The 23,599-nt window shown below is 47.9% G+C and overlaps 1 protein-coding gene and 1 pseudogene across 2 annotated transcripts in view; both read left to right on the top strand.

The window, feature by feature from the left end:
* Positions 1-918: 918 nt before the first annotated feature.
* Positions 919-5,599, top strand: zcchc10 (zinc finger, CCHC domain containing 10; the record flags this gene model as incomplete). The annotated part of the gene is made up of 4 exons (XM_080549715.1): positions 919-959; positions 2,190-2,351; positions 3,309-3,353; positions 4,359-5,599. 4 exons carry the CDS (start codon positions 919-921, stop codon positions 4,579-4,581), a joined length of 471 nt encoding a protein of 156 aa, XP_080405841.1. The 3' UTR covers positions 4,582-5,599.
* Positions 5,600-21,640: 16,041 nt separating this feature from the next.
* LOC308174853 (AF4/FMR2 family member 4-like) overlaps positions 21,641-23,599 on the top strand; it is an 18,344-nt pseudogene continuing 16,385 nt past the window's right edge. The window contains exon 1 of the transcript in view: positions 21,641-21,766. The product of the transcript in view is annotated as an AF4/FMR2 family member 4-like (transcript). The remainder of the gene's footprint in view (positions 21,767-23,599) is intronic.

Here is a 23,599-nt window from a genome sequence, read left to right as displayed (position 1 = left end):
GTACATAAACTACCTCACTACCTCACTGTACATAAACTACCTCACTACCTCACTGTACATAAACTACCTCACTACCTCACTGTACATAAACTACCTCACTACCTCACTGTACATAAACTACCTCACTGTACATAAACTACGTCACTGTACATAGCTCATAACTGTTTATAGCCCATAACTGTATATACCTCTAAACTATACTGATGTTACAATACCACCTCTGCACCTACTGTATATTACATAATTACCTATCACTACCTCTTGTTCTATTTCTATCTATGTCATGCCCTTATATCACTATTTGCACTAGTGTTTGGATGCTAAACGGCATTTCGTTGTATTGTACTTGTACTCTGCGATGACAATAAAGTTGAATCTAATCTAATCTAATCTAAAGAGGTTTTGCTACCAAATATGGCTCTGGATTGTCAAACCTCATTTCTAGTGCAGCCTATGTGTATGACGTGTGACACCTCTTATATATTATATCCAAACAATATCCTACAAATTCATACTTTGTTGAAACACTTTGTTTTACATTTCTATCAACAATGTAATATAATGACATTATTATTATTAATTATAATTATAATTATTATAATTATTAATCATTATTAATGTAACCATTTTCTATCTGACAGATCTGCAGGTTGTGTGGGTGTTGTTGGTCATCCCGGCCAGTAGGGGTCAGGAGACAGCGGGAGCCATATCGGGTCGTCTCTCCTAGGGTGCGTTCGTAAACTTGCTCTGAGAGCGCCGCATTCACACTGCATTCAACGTCATAAAGAGACAAAGCAATTTTATTGGACAAGAGGCGTTCCATGAGTGCTGATCAGATTTTCAGAGCGAGTTGACGAACGCACCCCTAAGTGTAAACCACCACCGAAGAAGAAACAGAAGCCCATCTCTCTGGGCATCATGGCGACTCCCATGCACAGAATCATTGCCCGTAGACAAGCGTAAGTTATAATATCACCTCTGATTGTGTGATTGTGTCTTTCGTCTAACTTGGTTTATTGATTATTATTTATACTTTGTAGTGGCGGGAGAGTTTGTTGAAACCGGTTCATATCTATGAGCTGAGGGCATCTCTGGAGTTGTGTTGATGATAGCGTTAGCCACCTAGCATAGCTACCTAGCCGGATCGGATCGGATCGGACTGATCAGAGTTGTTCAATGCAACGTAGTTAGTTTGTTTGTCTCGTCTGTTGTAGCTGACCTTAAAGAGTCGTAACTGGCCTGAAACACCAGTCAGATGAAACACAGCTAATATCCATGTAACGTTAGGAGACGAAGCACAGTAACGTTTAGCTGCTGGCTTTGTTTATCAACAATTAAGCTGATCCCATGTTTCCAGCTACTATGTATGTAGTACACACACACACACACACACACACACACACACACACACACACACACACACACACACACAGTCTAGTACACACACACACACACACACACACACACACACAGTCTAGTACACACACACACACACACACACACACACACACACACACAGTCTAGTACACACACACACACACACACACACACACACACACACACACACACACACAGTCTAGTACACAAACACACACACAGTCTAGTACACACACAGTCTAGTACACACACACAGTCTAGTACACACACACACACAGTCTAGTACACACACACACACACACACACACAATCTAGTACACACACAATCTAGTACACACACACACACACACACACACACACACAATCTAGTACACACACACACAGTATAGTACACACACAGTCTAGTACACGTCACACACACACATTCTAGTACACGTCTCACACACACACACAGTCTAGTACACACACAGTCTAGTACACACACACAGTCTAGTACACACACAGCCATACTAAGCGATATATAGCCAGTAGAATAGCCATAGCCCAATTATTATCATATTAATCATCATATAATTATTATATTAGTTGCTGTATAACCTCACATTTAGAGTGATGGTCATGCGATCATTAGACGCCGGCTCTCCCTCCTGATCCACAGCCGCCCTAGTAACATTTCTGCGGCCCCCCATCCCTCAGCTGTTCACCACACCCAGTGGTGTGAGAGAGAGAGAGAGACCTTCTTTATTGTTGTTTGAATCCCAGACTGCCCCTTTAGAGTGCTGAGGATAATCAATATCTATTTCTACACACAGGGAGGCCAACAAACAGAATGTACGTTGCCAGAAGTGTCTGGAGTTCGGACACTGGACATACGAGTGCACGGGGAAACGGAAATACCTCCACAGACCGACGAGGACGACGGAGATGAAGAAGAAACTTAAAGAGAACGAGAATAAACAAGCCAACACCACAGGGTAAGTAGCAGTAGCCACATCCACTTACGTAACCAATAGCAACCACTTCAGTTACAGGACAGTCATTGTTTTGAGGCCAGAGAGCTTTCCACAACTACTATCATACATGACAGTTGAGCAATTATTGTTTCCACTACACGACCACTACTATTGCAATACGTATGTAATTTGTGACCACAGAGACAGCCTCCTCTGATGGGCAATGTCCCCTATCACTAGCTAGCTGCAACGTTTGCAGGAAAAGTGCTATATAAATAAAAAGTTGTTATTATTATTATTATTATCACAGTTCTGGGGCATTTGGGCAGAGACGTAATAGACTGTACAATCACTAGTTCCCTCTATAATCAAAGTTAGTTATATGTTATCAGACACTGTGGTTGTGTGTATTTGAGGTCCTATCTGCTGATTAAACATTCTTAAATAGGCAGAATATGTTTACCACATCATTAGGAAACTTGAGATGTCAACGGTGAGAAATTAGTTTGAGAATATCGGTTGGCACACAGTGCCATCTAGAGGTGGGATTTGAGACAACTATTTGTAAAGAACATTGAGGGAGCCATTTTCCCCCTGACTTGCAAAAGAACTAATTCTAGGTAGATAGGTACTTTATTAATCCCTGAGGAGAAATGAAGACGTTACAGCAACTCACATCACAAACAACAACAACAACAACAACAACAACAACAGCAGCAAAATAAAGTGACAATAGAATACAAATAAAATCGACATCTGAAACGTTACATACAGTAAGAACAGTCCAGAGATGGCCAGGAGTTTGGTCCTCATCCCTCCTATTGGCCACCTCCTCCACTGTGTCCAGGGTGACACCATTCCGTTGCATCATTAGTGATATTCATACGGTTGTATATTTAGTGTCTTTTATGTTATCCCTGATTCACATCATATAGAATGTGGTTGCTAATAATTGTTTAATTATCATCCATTTTACAGACCAGGAACAGAAAGCTCCAGTGAGAAAAAAAACAAGAAGAAAAGGTAATGGTCACACCTTTTGCTTTTGAACCCCCCCCCCCCCCTCTCCATCCCTGTCCCCCCCCCTACCTGCAGGGGCTGATGTCAAAGGTTGCAACCAATCATGTTGTCGGACTGTAACAGATAGCCCACATAGTTTACCGTCTGCTGTAAGGAAGCACTATGCTCCACATTATCTTTCCTGCCACGTTTAGAAACGTCACACTGTGGCCTGGGGTGGTCCGGTGGTCTAGCACCGCGGTCTACAGTGCACACAAATGCCTATGTCAGCATGGGTTCAAATCCGGCCCCATGCCCTGCTGACATGCCCTCTCTCTCTCTCCCTTCTTCTCCTTACTTTCCTGTCTGTCTGTCACTATATCTGTCCAATAAATAATGAAAAGTATGAGTGGGACTGCCCCACTCAGAAAAAATAACTTTAAAAAAAGGAGAAACATCACCCTGCACTAGATATGCTCCCTCCCCAGGCTCCATTACGTACTAACAGGCTGTTGTTTTGTCGCCTGACATGCCCTCTCTCTCTCCCTTCTTCTCCTTACTTTCCTGTCTGTCTTCACTGTATCTGTCCAATAAGATGAAAAAATATGAGTGGGACAGAAAACCAAAATAAAGAACATGTTAGGCCTAAGACAGAACCACTCCAAACACTGGAACTCTCTCCCCCAGCCACTCAGAGACTCACCCTCACTCTACACTTTTAAATCCCACCTCAAAACCTACCTGTTCTCCCACGCATACAACAACCTCCCCTACCCCTAACCATCTCCCCTAACCCTGCCACCCCCCTCCACCCCTGGACATGCATACAACCTTCCCTACTCCTAACTATCTCCCCTAACCCCTCCACCCCCCTCCCCGCCCTGGACATTGCTGTGCTAATTGTTCCCTGTACCTGTTCATTAACTCTGTGTCTGTCTGCCCCGCTTAAAAAAAAGGAAACATCACACTGCACTAGACCCCCCCAGGCTCCATTACGGACTAACAGGTTGTGGTTCTTGTTGCGTCCAGGTCGAAGGACAGCAGCAGCGACTCGTCCAGCTCCTCCAGCGACTCCTCCTCCGACAGCAGCGACTCCTCCAGCTCCTCCTCGGACGACAGCGACAGCAGCAGCGACAGCGAGGACTCCTCCTCCTCCTCGTCCTCCTCCTCCTCTTCCTCAGACTCTGACTCGGCCGGGGGGGGCAGCGGCTCAGACCAAGGCCCCCCGAAGAAGAAGAAGAAGAAGAAATAGAAAGACCGAGCTGTGTCGTTTGAAAGATGTGAACGACGGGAGCGTTCCTCCTGTGACTCTCCATCCTTCCCCCCCCCCACCCTCCTCCTTTCCCCCTTGTCCGCCCCCCCCCCCCTAACACAGATTTAAAAGCAAACGATTAGTGTAAGCATAGGCTCTTCTTAACCTGATCATGTTGCTTTTGAATCTGTGTTATGAGGGGGGGGTGGGGGGGGTGGTGTTGAAGTGAATTGGGACACAGGGTCTGTGGCTGTTTAGGGGGGGGTGCCTAGAAAGTATGTCCCTTTCCAGAAACAACCCCTTAACCCCCCTAACTCTCTTTGCACTTGTGTCGATCTGAATGGGTTTTTTGAGTGAGAGGCTAGATTGACTTTTTTTTTGCTATCAGAGCCCATTAGACCTATCCAGTCCTTTCAGATCTACACAGGTGTCCAGGGTGGAGGACCCGGGTGATCCTATTGGACAGGAGGATGTGAACGGTGTAAATTGTAATTAAGAAGCGGTCAGGCGACATTTTGTTATTTGTAACGCCCGTTAGTCTTATCTCTCTCTTCTCGTCTGCATTTTCCACTTGATGGTATGATAGCGGAGTACAGTTGTAATGTCTACAAAGGGTTTTATAATATCTCTGCTTTTATGCACGTCTTCTTTCATAGGACAAGATGGGAAATATTATACAGATGAGGTTGGATTTGCCGATGCATCAACATTTTTTTACACCTTTTTTTTTTTTTTCGTCCAAATTGCCTTTTTAAAAGGAAAATATAGCTAAACTGTGCTACACACAAACATGACATTGGTACTGACTATTTACTTGCATCGTTTAGACCTGTGCAGCTGATGGATGATACATTGCTTTATCCCTTTTTATAGGATTAGAAAATGTTATTCATTTGAATATGTTGTTACACTTGTCATTGAATATTCATAAAACTACTATTTTACATAATTTGCCTTTTCAATTACGGTAGATATTATTTGTGTGTAAAATGACATAAATTCCAATATTGTTATTACTACATGCGTAGTAATCCTTTTAATTGTTTTTTGTTTTGTTTTTTTAACTGACGTGTCATGAATAGATTTGAGAATAAAGATTCAGTCTCTAATCCTTGTAACTAATCTCTGTTCACCTGTTGGTGTTTTTTTTCCACATGGATGAATGAACAGCAGGGTTTTATAAAACGATTTCCCATGTGACACTTTTATTATATTATATATTATTATTATACAAATTATATTATTATATATTATTATTATACACATTATATTAGTATATTATTATATATTATCATTATACGAATTATATTATTATATATTATTATTATACACATTATATTAGTATATTATTATATATTATCATTATACAAATGATATTAGTATATTATTATTATACAAATTAATTATTATATATTATTATTATACACATTATATTAGTATATTATTATATATTATCATTATACAAATTATATTAGTATATTATTATATATTATCATTATACAAATTATATTAGTATATTATTATTATATAAATTATATTAGTATATTTGGAAATGTTACAATTATGTACAATTTATTTTCATTAGTCACAGAAGGCCAACGAAAATGTGATTGGGGTAACTGGACATTTCTTTACAATACAATAGTGTGTGTGTGTGTGTGTGTGTGTGTGTGTGTGTGTGTGGAAAATGTCAAAATATTTTATTATGGTCAAATGGAGCTTTACAGGGGTCAGAATAATACCATTGTACGGTAATTAATTAAATCACGTATGCCTCATTCGATTATGCAAAACACGAATACATGAATACATGCAAGAACAACCAAAACATGAAGAAAAAAACAATTTGTTCTCTCTCAGATGAACTCCTGGCTCAGGTCACGTGATCCGTCAGCAACCTGCCTGTCTGTCTGCACCATGTCTGCCTGTCTGTCTGCACCATGTCTGCCTGTCTGTCTGCACCATGTCTGTCTGCCAGTCTGTCTGCACCATGTCTGTCTGCCTGCCTGTCTGTCTGTCCGCCTGTCTGCACCCTGCCTGTCTGTCTGCACCATGTCTGTCTGCCTGTCTGTCTGCACCATGTCTGTCTGCCAGTCTGTCTGCACCATGTCTGTCTGCCTGCCTGTCTGTCTGTCCGCCTGTCTGCACCCTGCCTGTCTGTCTGCACCATGTCTGTCTGCCTGCCTGTCTGTCTGCCTGTCTGTCTGCCTGCCTATCTGTCTGCCTGCCTGCCTGCCTGCCTGCCTATCTGCCTGTCTGTCTGCCTGCCTGTCTGCCTATCTGTCTGTCTGCCTGTCTATCTGTCTGCCTGTCTATCTGTCTGCCTGCCTGCCTGTCTGCCTGCCTGCCTGTCTGTCTGTCTGTCTGCCTGCCTATCTGTCTGTCTGTCTGCCTGCCTATCTGTCTGTCTGCGTGCCTGCCTGTCTGCCTGCCTGCCTATCTGTCTGTCTGCATGCCTATCTGTCTGCCTGTCTGTCTGCCTGCCTGCATACCTGTCTGTCTGCCTATCTGTCTGCCTGTCAGCCTATCTGTCTGCCTGCCAGCCTATCTGTCTGCCTGTCTGCCTGCCTGTCTGTCTGTCTGTCTGTCTGCCTGCCTATCTGTCTGTCTGCCTGCCTGCCTGTCTGTCTACCTGCCTGCCTATCTGCCTGCCTGACTGCCTGCCTTTCTGTCTGTCTGCCTGCCTGCCTGCCTATCTGTCTGCCTGCCTATCTGTCTGCCTGCCTATCTGTCTGTCTGTCTGCTAGCCTGCCTGTCTGTCTGCCTGCCTACCTGTTTGTCTGTCTGCCTGCCTGTCTGCCTATATGCCTGTCTGCCTGTCTGCCTTTCTGTCTGTCTGCCTGCCTATCTGTCTGCCTGCCTATCTGTCTGTCTGTCTGTCTGCCTGCCTACCTGTCTGTCTGTCTGTCTGCCTGCCTGTCTGCCTATCTGTCTGCCTGCCTGCCTATCTGTCTGTCTGCCTGCCTACCTGTCTGTCTGTCTGTCTGCCTGGCTGTCTGCCTATCTGCCTGCCTGTCTGTCTGTCTGTCTGCGAGCCTGTCTGCCTGCCTGCTTGTCTGCCTGCCTGCCTGTCTGTCTGTCTGCGAGCCCGTCTGCCTGTCTGTCTGCCTGCCTGCCTGTCTGTCTGCCTGCCTGCCTGTCTTCCTGTCTGCCTGCCTATTTGTCTGTCTGTCTGCCTGCCTATCTGTCTACCTGTCTGTCTGCCTGCCTGTCTGTCTGTCTGTTTGTCTGTCTGTCTGTGTGCCTGCCTGTCTGCCTGCCTGTCTGCCTGCCTGCCTATCTGTCTGCCTGTCTGTCTGTCTGTCTGTCTGTCTGCCTGCATATCTGTCTGCCTGTCTGTCTCCCTGCACCCTGTCTGTCTGCGAGCCTGTCTGCCTGCGAGCCTGTCTGTCTGCCCACCTGTCTATCTGTCTGTCTGCCTATCTGTCTGTCTGCCTGTCTCCCTGCACCCTGTCTGCCTATCTGTCTGTCTGCGAGCCTGTCTGCCTGTCTGCCTGCCTATCTGTCTGCCTGCCTGCCTGTCTGTCTGTCTGCCTGCCTGTCTGTCTGCCTACCTGTCTATCTGTCTGTCTGTCTGTCTGTCTGTCTGTCTGTCTGCCTGCATATCTGTCTGTCTGCCTGCCTGTCTATCTGTCTGTCTCCCTGCACCCTGTCTGTCTGTCTGCCTGTCTATCTGTCTGCCTGCCTATCTGCCTGCCTGTCTGCCTATCTGCCTGCCTGTCTGCCTATCTGCCTGCCTATCTGCCTGCCTGTCTGCCTATCTGTCTGTCTGCCTGCCTGTCTATCTGTCTGCCTGTCTGTCTGTCTGTCTGCCTGCCTGCCTATCTGCCTGTCTGTCTGTCTCCCAGCCTGTCTGCCCGCGAGCCTGTCTGTCTGCCCGTCTGCCCGTCTGCCTGCCTGTCTATCTGTCTGCCTGTCTGTCTGCCTGCCTGCCTATCTGTCTGTCTCCCAGCCTGTCTGTCCGCGAGCCTGTCTGTCTGTCTGCCCGCGAGCCTGTCTGTCTGCCCGCCTGTCTGTCTGCCTGCCTATCTGTCTGCCTGCCTGTCTGCCTGTCTGCCTGCCTATCTGTCTGCCTGCCTATCTGTCTGCCTGCGAGCCTGTCTGTCTGCCCGCCTGTCTGTCTGCCTGCGAGCCTGTCTGCCTATCTGTCTGCCTGCCTGTCTGCCCGCCTGTCTGTCTGCGAGCCTGCCTGTCTGTCTGCCCGCCTGTCTGTCTGCCTGTCTATCTGCCTGTCTGTCTGCCTGTCTGTCTGTCTGCCTGCCTGTCTGCCCACCTGTCTGTCTGCGAGCCTGCCTGTCTGTCTGTCTGCCTACCTGTCTGCCTGCCTGCCTGTCTGTCTGCCTGTCTGTCTGCCCGCCTGTCTGCCTGTTTGCCTATCTGCCTGTCTGTCTGTCTGCCTGCCTGTCTATCTGTCCGCCTGTCTGTCTGTCTGCCTGCCTGCCTATCTGCCTGTCTGTCTGCCCGCCTGCCTGCGCTCTGCATACCTCCCCTCAGCTGCTCTCAGGCAGGCTGGCCAGCAGAGCTGCTTTGTTGAACAGGGGAGAGAAAATGGAAAGAGCAGATTATGGAGATTGATATTGTTGCTTGTGGCTTTACTGTGACATCTGATCGAGAGGATGTAGCCTGTCCCCGAAGGCTTTTAGACTTTTAATTATTCTCGTTTATAATATTACCTTTTGTCGTAGTGTCCATTGTGTTAAAGTGGTTAAAGTGTTAAAAAGACAAAGAGAAAGGCTAGTCCAGCAGCTAGGATGGTTTGGGCCTAACGAGAAGACAAGAGGTAAGGGGGGATTAAAGCGACATGAAATGTTTATGTTTATATTAGCTGTTGTTAATCATCAATATGCACTGTTCATTTAAGCACATCATCGTGTCATTTCTCCCTGTGGAAAGTAGATTATTTATCGTTGTGAAGGGAGATTGTCTAGCCTGGCTCTAGAGCCTCCAGTAACAGCTAGCTGGCGCTAAGCTAAGCTAATGCTAACGGCTACATGGTGACACCAGAGCTGGCGCTAAGCTAATGCTAATGGATAACATGGTGACACCCTTTTATAAAAGTTTCCGATTAACGGTGGTGAGATAAGCACCTAAAGATGGTCTACAAACTACAACCAGGGATGTTTAGTCAAGGCTGGGCTGTATTAAATATATATAATATATAATATGTTTATTAAACAGGGTGATGTTTGTTGACAGTTGAATCAGGACAGGTTGCAGCGAGTCTGTTTAAAAAAAACTACAAAACCCATCTTTTAAATATTGCCTTTAAATGACTACATTTTTATATAACGATTAAAGCACTTTGAGCTGCAACGTTTGCAGGAAAAGTGCTTTACAAATAAAGGTTTATTATTATTATTATTATTATTATTATTATTATTGTTATGATAGTAGTGGTAGAGACACACAGGGCCAGACAAGAGACAGAACTAGTCATTCTGTCCAGTATTGTCAATGTTAGATATGTTATATATGTGTATTTTTAAATAAACATACACCATTTTATTCATTCCCTATTGATTAGGGTTCATGTAAGTCTCATAGCTGGTGTATTATTGCTTCGATAGGTGAGACAGGTTTAGTTTTTTTGTTGCACTGTTTACAGTTTCCTAATGAGGTCAATGCTTTGTTGTTCCTGCTATCATCTTTAGGGTCATATTCATATATATTCATAGAAAACTATCCAGCAGTCAAATTCCACTCACTAGCTAGCTAACTTACTACCCCCCTTGGCTTGTTAAAAAACAAAAACAAAAACAACAATAAAAGAAAGCCACGATGAAAGAAACCTGTAATTCAGGTGGCTTCTCCTCTCCTCTCCTACCTGCCTACATCGCTTCTGGATGTGAGATACCCCCCCCAGATCATTGTCAACAACGTTGTTAGTTAGCCCATCACAACCCCCCAGCCACCATTTCTTTGTCGATCATTTTGTGTCAAACCAACCTGATCAATACCTAGCATCTCTCACTGGTCACGTGTATCTTATCTGGCTACCCAAACTACTTGTTTCTCTGCCAGCATTTAGCCTAGCTAGTGTCCAGTGTGTACTTGAGCAATGCTTCTGATGGGTCTACTCTCAATGTGAGCCCTAGCTATCTTCCTTTAAGTATACTTATAAAATCAACACAGTGAGGGTGGACCTATGACAGCTTAGATCCATAATTGGCATTGCCAAACACTGGACTTGCTTGGGTCTAAGGAAGCCATTTTACGTTTTTCAGTGGCGGGGGGGGGGGAGAAGCACAAGTGTGTCTTGCGACATAATTACCAAATTTCACCAATGCCTGTCCTTCCCTGTCAGCAGAGCAGTGTCTCGTCTTTATTGCTGGAAAGTAAACAAAGGAGATATGTTTAAAGGTCACATCTGATGAACAGGTTATGACAAGTACACCTGCAGCCTCACGGTTGCCAGGTTGTTGATGTAACAGGAGATTAGGTGTAGACCTGTAGTCAGTGGATACTATTGGCTGTGGGTGATTTTTCGAGGGGTTAGGGTTTTAAAGTAACTGTATCGATTTCTGTAGATGTGACCGGTCGGTGGAGGAGGTGGTGGAGGGGTCGGTCTGGTCTGTTGTTTACGTGCCTCACATGCATCACAGTGTGAAGTCCTTCACACTTCCTGTTTAGGTTTTTTCGCTCAATGGCGAACCAGCGGCGGCTGGCTAACCATTTCCTGTCTGGCCCCCAGTGTTAGTGAGTTGTGAGTTGTGCAAGAATGTGTCTCCCAGCCAAGCCGTGTTCTTCTCCTGCGCCAAGTTATGTTAGGATGTTTGTTTGTTCTCTGGGCTGGTTGCAAGGTAAGGCCTTTTTTAAAAACACAGTTATTGTGGAGAGAGAGAGAGGGAGAGGCTATAAAGACTTGTTGATTAACCCAATGTTTCAATGTGTCTGTGTGGCTTTTTAAGCCGTCTCTCTCAATAGACGACTGTGGAGTGGACATTAATTATTTCATACTTCCTAGAATGCAGGAAGGTGAGCATGGTGTGGGGCCAGAGTGCCCCCCCCCCCTCCTCTCTGTGGCTCACATGGTAGAGCATGGCGCTAACCACGCTTAGGTCGTGGGTCCGATTCCCTCTGGGACCATATGTACCAAAAAATCACGCGCTCACTGCAACGCAAGTTGCTTTGGATAAAAGCGTCAGCTAAATGGCATATATATGTTTAATATTTACATACGGCCTTACATAGCCTACTATCTGGTCACTGGGTAAGCCGCACTACTCGACTTGTTCTCGTTGGCAACACACACTGAGAGATACTGTCTGTCTGACAGGCCGAGGACGGCTATTCATACTCTTTAACAGACGGAGGAGAGTGAGAATGCTTGTTCCATGAAGTCTGCTCTATTTACGGTCCAGGGCCCTCACCGTGCCCTCCTCCTAGGTAGTGCGCTTCTATTTGCGGTCCGAAGACGGACAGATATGCCAGTGTCCCAAATATAGCCCCAACTGTTCAAGTGAGAGAGAGCGGCCGTCGGTCGATGTCTCTCTCTGACCGGTGAAGTAGGCCGTACGTACGGAGGAGACAACCCGGTGAATGATGCAGCAGGAATTCCCCCCTCGTCGTAGGGCCCCGAGTCAGTGCTTGTTTAAACGGGTTGGGCCGCTACAACCGAGCCGAACTGTAATTGTTAGTTGTTGGCCGACTTTGACGAATGACGGTGGCCTCCTTTGCGCATCCAACAGGCCTGCGCGTCCAACAATAATAATACTAATAATATTTTGTTGTACTATCTATATAGCCTAGCGCTTTTGGGAGGCTCAAAGACGCTGACAATATGGGAAAGACAGAAAACACACTGACAGAAACGACAAGCAACAGATAACATGAGCACATAGTCACACAGAGTTAACGAACAGGTACAGGGAACAATTAGCACAGCAATGTCCAGGGCGGGGAGGGGGGTGGAGGGGTTAGGGGAGATAGTTAGGGGTAGGGAAGGTTGTATGCATGTCCAGGGGTGGAGGGGGGTGGCAGGGTTAGGGGAGATGGTTAGGGGTAGGGGACGTTGTTGTTGTATGCATGGGAGAACAGGTAGGTTTTGAGGTGGGATTTAAAAGTGTAGAGTGAGGGTGAGTCTCTGAGTGGCTGGGGGAGAGAGTTCCAGTGTTTGGAGTGGTTCTTCTGTCTTAGGCCTAACGTGTTCTTTATTTTGGTTTTCTGTCCCACTCATATTTTTTCATCTTATTGGACAGATACAGTGAAGACAGACAGGAAAGTAAGGAGAAGAAGGGAGAGAGAGGGTATGTCAGCAGGGCTTGGGCCGGATTTGAACCCATGCCGACATGGGCATAATGTGTACACTGTAGACCGCGGTGCTGGACCACCCCAGGCCACAGGCCTAACATGTTCTAAGCTTCTCGACGCGCTTTACGAATGTGCTTTCTCTTTCTACACTGAGTAGAAAATTAGTTGATGTTGTTGTTGAATTTGCCACAGTTACAGCTATAAGGAAAGGGATTAAACGTTTTTTGTCATTGCACGACGTACAACGAAATGCATTCATGCTCTATAGGCGGGGGGGGGGGCGTCTAGGCAAAGGGGTCACAGCCATTAGGCGACCCCCCCCCCGGAGCAAATAGGGGTTTAGTGCCTTGCTCAGGGACACTTTGACACATGGCCCCCCCACCGGGGATTTCGAACCGCTGCGAGCTGCTGACTTTGTGATCGTTAGACGCCGGCTCTACCAGTTGAGCCACACACGCCCTGCTAACAGTCAGAACTCAGTGTATTGTCCTGACTGCAGCTGTGACAGTCACAGGTAGTGTCCAAGCACCGAGACAGTCTGGCTCCTAGACATCCGACTAAGCCACAACAACTACAAGAGGAGCAAGTTAAACAGTTAAACAGCTAAGCTGAGCCTAAAGTATTAGGCCAGCTTGTGTTAGGCTACTTTCTGTGGTCCTCTGTGGCTCAGTTGGTAGAGACTGTCACGGCGATGGTGACACTTTAGGTTGAGGGTTTGATTCCCGCTGCCTGGCGTACTGAAAAATGTACGCAGACTCCGCACTCACTGCGATATCAGTCACTTCAGGTAAAAGCGTTGTCAGCTAAAATGGCTGCTGATATTCTTGTGCTCCCCCATCGAACCTGTTGCGTTTACGACCTCTAGTTTGACTGTTCAGCTTAATGTTCATATTCAGGAGGATAAAAGTGGACAATAAACCTGCAGAGGTAATGGCTTCACTTAGGTTGTGCTGGGCCACGTAGGCCCCTGTGCTGTGTCCATTAGTGGTGTGTGTGTGTGTGTGTGTGTGTGTGCGCGTGTGTGTGTGCGTGTGTGTGTGTGTGTGTGTGTGTGTGTGTGTCGGATCCCCTAGTATCACCGTCATCTGCCCACGTCACAGACAGCTTGTGCGTGCGTGTGTCTGTGTGCCTGTGTGTGTGTGTGCGCCTGTGTGCCTGTGTGTGTGCGTCTGTGTGTGTCTGTCGTGTGTGTGTGTGTGTGCCTGTGTCTGTGTGTGTGTGCCTGTGTGTGTGTGTGTGTGTGTCTCACTGTCTGTATGTGTGCCACAGACAGCTTGTGTGTGTGTGTGTGTGTGTCTGTGTGCCTGTGCGCGTGTGTGTGCCTGTGTCTGTGTGCCAGTGTGTGTGTGTGTGTGTGCCTGTGTGTGCGTGTCTGTGTGTCTGTGTGCCTGTGTGTGTGTGCGTGTCTGTGTGTCCGTACGTGTGCCTGTGTGTGTGTGTGCCTCTGTGTGTGTGCCTGTGTGCGCGTGTGTGTGTGTGTGCGTGTGTGTCGGACCCCCTAGTATCCCCGTCACCTCCCACGTCACAGACGACCGTGATCAGCAGTGACGGGCCAGGGCGTCTTCTCATGCAGATGCTGCCAGAGATAATAAAGAAGAAGAAGGCTTCTTTTGTTGTTGTCGTTGTTTAATACGGGTCGACTTCTCTGAACTGGTTTTGCGAAGGCTTGTTTGACGCTGTGCCCGTTTGAGTTTGAGCGCTTGTTAACAAGTTCGCAGTAGAGCAAAAGGCAAAACCTCCTCCTCGGTTGATGCAACGGAGGGCCGTCGATGACGTGCGTCGGTTGTGCGGCGCGTTTCCAACCGACGTTTAACCTGTCACCTCTTTGGTGCGAAAGCCCCATCAATCCTCACACGTCGTATTTTATTTCCCCTTCTGTTTGGTTTCTATCTCTCTCTTTTAGTTCTGTCTCTTCTTTTCCCTTTCGATAAAAAAGAGAAGTATGTAGTTGTCGACTCTGGGCTTTTGTTTGTTTGTTGGTTTTGTAGTCTGGTAACTAACTGCTCAGCTGGGGATTTAAGAATGAGGTAATAGTGTTTGTTGTTCCAAGAATAATGAAGCTAGTTTTCGTCTCGTGAAGCGATGGTCACATTTCTCCTGTGTGTGTCATCATCGTTGGGTTGTTAGCGTCAGAGGCTAGCTACGCGGGAGGGGGTGACTTCTCCTCCGAGTATGGCCCCTCTCCTCCCCTGTCTGCTCTGGTTGTTAGATTTCCTTTTTTTCCTTTTTGTTTTTTTTTAAACGTGTGCCTGTCCCTTTAAAAGACACAGCTTCTGGTTTGCCCCTGTGCTCCAGGGTGTAGTGGGGGGGGGGTGGGGGAGGTTGTTGACGGGAAGGCCGGCCCTGGTTGGCTGGTTGGCCCTGGTCGTCTGTGACATCACAAGGAGGAGAGGCTCAACGGTATAAAATAACATGCCCTTATATGGAGGACGAGATGGAACGTTCCACTTTACGGAAGAGAGAGGGGGAGGACTTTGTTCCCTGATCTACTGATCGGTGTGTGTTTTACCTCTGTTGCTCTGTTACTAGAGTCAAGCAACTACCAAGTTTATCATTTTTGTAGGCCTGTGTATATTCAAATTATAAAATAAGTAATCCATCCATTTATATTTCCTTTCACCCCTTCTTGGGTCTTTTAAACAAGGCTGTTATGAGATGAATCAGTTCAGAAGCGATAGATTTCTTTGTTTCTGTATCTGGTGGTGTGCTAACAAGGCTCTTCAACGACCCTGCGTTTGAGCAGTGAGTGATGGCTGGGGTATTGCTAGCTACTGGGGGGGAATGTATCATTGGAAGTGTTTTTCCATTGAATTACCCTCGGATACAGAGATTCCCTAAGCTCCTGTCAGCGCTGTTTTCCCCCCTGAAGCCCGGATGAAGATTTAATTTGCTCTGATGGGTTTCATCTCACACACACCTCCGAGAGTCTTTGGCACATTGTGCGCTCATGCACATCCCCCCCCCATCTCTCTCTCTCTCTCTCTTACACACACTTCACACACTTCTCACACACACACTTCACACACTTCTCACACACACACACTTCACACACTCACACAAAAGACCCCCCCCTCCTCCTCCACCCCCCTCTCTCAACTTCACCTATTGTCCCTGTCCTTCAGACCCCCCCCCTGCTCCCCCCGCAGTTCCACCGGGGTGGTATCTCCCGTGAAGGAGCAGGCAGTGGCCCCTCCCCTCCCTAAGTCAGCTCTGTCTGTCTCTGTCTCTCCACTCTAAGGAAATACTGTACTGACTACCGTCGCCTCTAGCGTGAAGCACTCGATCTCAGCTATCAGGAAGAGCCCCCGGCTCCCCCCCCCCCCCCTCCTCCTCCTGTTCTTGAAAAACCGTGAAGTTGGTGGTGTCGACTCGTCATTTTTATTATTTATTCATTTTTCTAAAGGGAGTTTGTTCCAGGTCACACAGGCAGGCTGGCAGGACAGGACAGGACTTGTTGTGAAACCCCTGGAGTTTCACTGCACCCCCTACTCCCAATGTTTCAGTGCTGTCGGCCATGGCCGCCCTGCTAGGGTAAGCTACACACACACACACACACACACACACACACACACACACAGTTGGGTTGTTTCTCTCATAGTGTTGTAACACCGGGCGGCTGCGTTGTACAGTCATGTCATGTTAATTGTATCAAGCCTGCCTCCCTGCCTGTCTTAGAGCCTGACCCCTTTTTACTACTTAAGCTAGTTTAAGAAATGTGTGTCAATGGTCGTTTCTCTTAGAGGCCTGGGCCATTCATGCCTAGCAATCCCTTATTTGTGTGTGTGTGTGTGTGTGTGTGTGTGTGTGTGTGTGTGAGTTAAGGACATAGGCCTAGTACTAATTTGTGTGTGTGTGTGTGTGTGTGTGTGAGAGAGTGTGTGAGAGTGTGTGAGAGTGTGTGTGTGTGTGAGTGTGTGTGAGTGTGTGTGAGTGTGTGTGTGTGAGTGTGTGTGCGTCCTATACCTGGGTGTGAGTTAAGGACAGAGGCCTAGTACTAGTTAAGTCCTATGACTTCCCAGTTACCTCCTCTTCAGCCAATCAGACTTTGGCCCTTCACAAACAGGGTCAGGCCTTGCTCTGTTACTGCGTTCGCTAGCTGTCACCCATAGAACATAGTAGGCTGTTGTAGCTAGCTAGCGTTGTGCTAACACATTCCCTGGGCTAGGTTCTAAGTGTTAGGGATGCTGTGAACTTAATTAATGATGGCTAAGCTAACAGCTAACCGCTAGCAGGGATGGGGCCTAAAGAAATCAACACTATCACGAATTAACAAAGTAGGGCTAATTAGCTTTAAAGCTTTAATATCAGACGTGCTTAAGTGTGTTCTACTGGGGAAACTACAGTCATATATTCATCAAGTTCACAAGTACATCAACTAGCCTATACATCAACTAGCCTAAAGTAAAAACTCTGATGAGAACATGTAGCTACTATTAGCGATCGCAGTGCCAGAGAAAGGAAGAGTCCTGTTTGTGGAAGTCATTGTCATTTTCCATGTAACTCATCGTATCGTCACTTTGTAGCGTTCTGTATACAAGTCAGGGCCAGCTTGTAGGTCTGTGAGACTTTGCCTCCCCATAGTAGAGGCCTAAACATAGTCGTTTTTTTTGTAGTTTTATCTTGTAAATACAAGTGTGTACATGCACACGCCTTCAGGGCCCGGTACTGAAAACTTCCAGTTCCAGTTTGGCACCATTTGGGTAATGGAAGAGACTGATTTACTGATCACACTTGACTTAACGACGTATGCCTCTGGCCTTGGGTTAGGCCTGCATGATGTCATGTAGCTAGGTAGGCCTGTGTAATGTAACTAGGGGCCTATGTAATGTAACTAGAGGCCTAGGGGCCTATGTAATGTAACTAGAGGCCTAGGGGCCTATGTAATGTAACTAGAGGCCTAGGGGCCTATGTAATGGAACTAGAGGTCTAGGGGCCTATGTAATGGAACTAGAGGTCTAGGGGCCTATGTAATGGAACTAGAGGCCTAGGGGCCTATGTAATGTATGTAACTAGGGGCCTATGTAATGTATGTAACTAGGGGCCTATGTAATGTAACTAGGGGCCTATGTAATGTAACTAGGGGCCTATGTAATGTACGCACAGGTGCTGTTGAGGCCTCAGTTTGTTGTTCGGCCTAGTCGATGATGATGATGATGATGATGATGAGGATGATAATGACGACCTGCTGGTTGTCCTTACCAAACCCCCCTACTTGCCTAATAAGTTGTAACACACACAGCGGAGGTAATTAGCGTGGGTGTGGACGGGCTGAGCCACGTTTACCCAGGACTAGGGACAGAGAGCATCTGATCATTCAGCTTTTGTCTGACCAAACAACAGCCCATTCACACACCCTAATGCACCTCGTTAACATACGACACACACACACGAAATCCCTCTCATCATCATGATCATCATTTAGACGCTGAATCCTTTTAGTTAACCTTTTTAGCTAGAGAGCCCCTACTACCCTACTCCCTTATCTGAGGTTTCCTACGTAGTTGTGTTTTATTTGGCTGGGTTACCTCTCCCTCCCCCCGTTTGTCCCTATCTTATAAGGGCACTTAGCTGTCTAACAGCCCAAATATGAGCTTGGGCGAAAGGCGATGTTGAGTGGATTGTAAAAAGGATATTTTAATGGTGAACAAACAGAAAGTGTGTGTCCCTACCGGTTATGGCTTCCTGCCTCATCCTGACCCTACCAGCTATGGCTTTCTGCCTCCTCCTCCTGACCCTACCAGCTATGGCTTTCTGCCTCCTCCTACCTCCTGACCCTACCAGCTATGGCTTTCTGCCTCCTCCTACCTCCTGACCCTACCAGCTATGGCTTTCTGCCTCCTCCTGACTATGGTGTTAATGGAGGCCGATGACTCATCCCTGTTCTCAACATGGACGCCCGCCCCTCAGGCCCAGACAGACAGACAGACAGACAGACAGACAGACAGACCCCACCTGGGGGTTGAAACACAACGCACACCTGGCCTGTGTCCATTTCAAACACATTAAAGTCATTTAAGGAGAGGAGGTATGTTCTGGTTTTTTAGGGGCCTTCGTTTTTGCACTAGTTTTTGGTTCGTCGCCAGTTGGCTCCACCGCCGGTCTTGGCCAACTGTAAGACAGCAGCAGTGCAGCTGAAGCGTCTGAGAGTTTGACATGTTTACGACTTTCCAGAGGAGGGAAGAGGAGTAACAGCAGAGCAGTGTGTGAAACACCAGGGGCGGAGGTTAGAGGCTGGGCGGAGGTAGAAGAATCGGAGGACAGACAGACAGACAGGGCTCGTTGTAAAACGCACGGGGAGGGGGGGAACGAGGAACGGTGTCAAACTCAACCGCGTGTTGTTGTTTTTTTAGACGGAGAAATCGTGAATACGGACGGACGGCCACACGTTCGTTCTTCTGTGCGTTACGACGAGCCTGGCCTCTGATTTCTACCGCCGCTGGCCTCCCCTGGTAGACAGCCAGTATTAGCCTCGCCTGGGAAACGGTTCAACAGCACACATGTGCAGGGGCTGTGTTTTAAAGGTGGGAGGGAGGGGAGGGGAGGGAGGGTAGGAGCGGAGGGATTGGTATCGGGGACAGGGGACAACAGCACACATGTGCAGGGGCTGTGTTTTAAAGGTGGGAGGGGAGGGAGGGGAGGGGGGGGAGGAACAGGGGACGACAGCACACATGTGCCGGGCCTGTGTTTTAGGGAGGGAGGGAGGGGGGGGGGGTAGGGAGGGATAGGGGACGACGACGACGACAGCACACATGTGCAGGGGCTGTGTTTTAAAGGTGGGAGGGAGAGGAGGGAGAGATGGGGGGGGGGGACAACAGCACACATGTGCAGGGGCTGTGTTTTAGGGAGGGAGGGAGGGGGGGTGGTAGGGAGGGATAGGGGACGACGACGACAGCACACATGTGCAGGGGCTGTGTTTTAAAGGTGGGAGGGAGAGGAGGGAGAGATCGGGGGGGGGGACAACAGCACACATGTGCAGGGGCTGTGTTTTAAAGGTGGGAGGGAGGGAGGGATGGGGACGGGGGACGACAGCACACATGTGCAGGGGCTGTGTTTTAAAGGTGGGAGGGAGGGAGGGAGGGATCGGAGACAGGGGACGACAGCACACATGTGCAGGGGCTGTGTTTTAAAGGTGGGAGGGAGGGAGGGAGGGAGGGATCGGAGACGGGGGACGACAGCACACATGTGCAGGGGCTGTGTTTTAAAGGTGGGAGGGAGGGAGGGAGGGAGGGATAGGGGACAGGGGACGACAGCACACATGTGCCGGGCCTGTGTTTTAAAGGTGGCAGGGAGGGAGGGAGGGAGGGAGGGAGGGATAGGGGACAGGGGCAGCAATTTGACTGTCAACAGGTTGTTAATCACTGTTGTCCTCTTCTCTCTTCTCCCAGCTCGACAGAGCAGCAGGCGTTGGAAGTATGTCTGCAAACTAGCGAGCAAATATTTGAGAAACTTTCACCCGTAAACAACCTGTCATAGTAGTCGCCGTGACAACCTGTCGACGTGACGACACGACTGACCTTTATAATGACTAAAGAGCTTGTTTTACCCTCTTGGCTTTTTCGCTTTTGTTTTCTTTGCCTTTTTCCACCTTTCTTTTCTTTCTTTCTTCAGGGGATCTTGACATTGTTGACTTAGTTAACTATGAGTAACAGTCGCCGTCGTTCTGAACACCATCGTTCACATTCGGCTAGGCTATATACATATATAGGCGGTTTAACTGCCAGTTGATCGGCTGAAAACCCTGGTAAAGTTGTTTTAAGGTCCATTTATTTGTGATTTTAATGAATGAAAGTGCGTGAGTGTCTGTTTGTGTGTGTGTGTGCGTGTGTGCGTGTGTGTGTACAGCATTCCCCTGGGATGTGCGTGTGTGCGAGCGTGTGTTGTGTGTGCGTATGTGTGTGTGTGTGTGTACACAGTGTTCCCCTGGGATGTGCGTGTGTGTGTGTGTGCGTGTGTGCGTGCGTGACTGCGTGTGTGTGTACAGTGTTCCCCTGGGATGTCACCGTGAGGCTGTTAATGATTGTGTGCGTGTGTGCGTGTGTGCGTGTGTGTGTGTGTGTGTGCGTGCGTATGTACAGCGGTAGTGATTGAGGAGGCTGTAGCAGCAACAACAGTGACGACGGGTCTGGTTGGCAGGTCGTCCCCTCAGCCACACACTTACACACTCACACACTTACACTTACAGCACCTTGGCCTGGATGCAAAACTCCCACATCTTATTTGTCAGAGTAGCCTACCCTACATTCTTGGGATGGGGGGGGGGGGGGGAGGCGGGACAAGAAACCATGACATTATATGATTTGTGGTGAATGTTATTTCCGTCTTTGAGTCCTTCTCTCAGGGAAGGCTGCTGTGTAGAAAATGTCGCTGGACGACGCGAGCGATTCAAATGCTAATTTCCATCAACTCTCCATTCACCTAACTGTTCCATTTCTAACCCCGCCGTTCCTCCTCACATTCAGCTCTCTACTTCATACGTCTCTTATCTCTCTTAGTTGTGTTTTATCACCAAGAAAAATCGTAATTGTTGTTGTTGACAAGTTGACAGACTTTTATTGGTTTGTTTGTGTAGATATTGTTGTCCTTTTCAATTTTAAAACATGCCCTCCCTCCCTCCCTCCCCTCCCCCCCCATCCCCCCCTTAGCCCAAAGTTGTTGTTTTGAATTTGAACCCTTTTTTTGTGTAATTCTTTTTGCTAGCATCACTTGTGGTGTTTGTCTGACTGTAGAGCCAGAGAGTCGTTGTTTGGAAGCTGCTATTCTCTCTCTCCTCCTCCACGCTTAGTGACTCTCTGTCTCTGTTGTTAGCAACATGAACCGTGAAGACCGGAATGTGCTCCGTATGAAAGAAAGAGAAAGGCGAAATCAAGAAATCCAGCAGGGAGGTGGAGAGGCCTTTCCAGCCAACTCCCCTCTCTTTCCTGAACCTTATAAAGTTGTAAGTTTATTTTGTTATTCATTTTTTTTTTTTTTTTTTTTTTTTTCTTCCGTTAGACCTTTCTCTTTCTCTCTCTTTCTTTCTTTCTTTCTTTCTCTGTCATTGATTTTTAGTCTTCTCCTTAAACCTCTTGGAATTCTTAGACGTTTTTGTTGTTGTTGTTATTGTTGGTTTCTTCTCTTTTATAAGTGTCTCTCATTCTCTTTTGATTGATTTTTGCAGGATTGATTTGATTGATTTGATTGATTAATTGTTTTGTTGTTTTTAAAGAGAAAAAAGAAAAAAGTAGAACAGGACTTGCTTGCTTATGTGTTTTTGTATGTGAACGTTGACAGGGAGAGTTTGAGGTAAGTGCATTCTTTAGGGGCGGTGGGGGGGGGGGGTCGGGGGTGCGGGGGGGGGGGGGGGGGGACTGCGGGACTGCGGCAGCTGCAGGCATGCGGCCCCGGCCCTCAGTCATGTTGCTGACTGCGGAGGAATGCGTGTGTCCTCGCCCGGACCGCGCTCGCCGAGGTACAGACGCCTCGTAGCGACCGCCTTGCGACCGCCTTGCCCACACACACACACACACCCAGGGCTGTGTCTTCACTGTGACCAGGTGACAAGTAGTTGACTAGTTAGACTAGTTAACTGTCCCTTCACCTCTGTCCTGACACGACCCCCCCTAGTCCCGCCAACCCACATACTACACACCCAGGGCTGTGTCTCCACTGTGACCAGCTGATTAGTAGTTGAGTAGTTAGACTTGCCCTCACACACACCAGGTGACTAGTTGTTGACTAGTTAACAGTCCCTTCACCTCTGTCCTGACACGACCCCCCCTACTCCCGCCACCCCCCCCGGATACTTCTAGATCTGAAAGGGTTTAGTAGGGTATTAAGACAGGTATTAAGGGGTATTAAGACGGTGGTTGTGTGTGTGTGTGTGTGTGGGTGTGTTTGTCCTAGCCTATCGGATAACGGCCTATTGTCCGTCATGCTTTTAAAACCTAGGGCTTAAAACCATATCTAGGGCATCTAGTGGGCGTCTAGGGGTATATAGGGGCATCTAGGGGCATCTAGGGGCGTCTAGGGGCATCTAGGGGGCATCTAGGGGTGTCTATAGGGGGCGCTAGCGGGGTTGACTGCTACACAGCGCCTCCTCTGTGATCGCTGATCCATCAGGAGGTGATCGGGATCAGGCTTCAGCCGTATCTGTTTGTACCTGACTTAAAGGTCATAAAGGGAAGGAGGGAGGGATGGAGAAAGGGATGCCATTTTGTTGAGTGTCGAGACACAGCCTCAGTCCCCCGTCCCCTCCTGTCTCCCGTAAGCTTGGTGCCTGTTTGGCCCATTTCCTACGCCCCCTACCACACCGGTCTTGAGTGAGTCAGTCCTCCTCTCAAGAGATGGAGAGAAGAGCTCGCTCTTGTTTTCGACGTGTTTTGTTACGCGCTAGCCTTAAACGCTAGTCGACGCTAAACCGTCTTAAAACGGGGTAGTTTTGACCCACCGTGCTGTCGGTTGGTCGTCGGTTGGCCGTCAGTTGGCTGTCGGTTGGCCGTAGGTTGGCTGTAGGTGGCCGTCGGTTGGCTGTCGGTTGTCTGTCGGTTGTCTGTCGGTTGACTGTTGGTTGTCTGTCGGTTGTCTGTCGGTTGACTGTCGGTTGTCTGTCGGTTGTCTGTCGGTTGACTGTCGGTTGTCTGTCGGTTGTCTGTCGGTTGTCTGTCGGTTGACTGTTGGTTGTCTGTCGGTTGTCTGTCGGTTGACTGTCGGTTGTCTGTCGGTTGTCTGTCGGTTGACTGTCGGTTGACTGTCGGTTGGCTGTCGGTTGGCTGTCAGTTGGCTGTCGGTT

Source organism: Nansenia antarctica, assembly GCF_963989245.1.
Source record: "Nansenia antarctica genome assembly, chromosome: 20".
Lineage (NCBI taxonomy): Eukaryota > Metazoa > Chordata > Actinopteri > Argentiniformes > Microstomatidae > Nansenia > Nansenia antarctica.
Note: the sequence above shows the minus strand (reverse complement) of the source record. Positions and strands in the feature narration are given on the sequence as shown.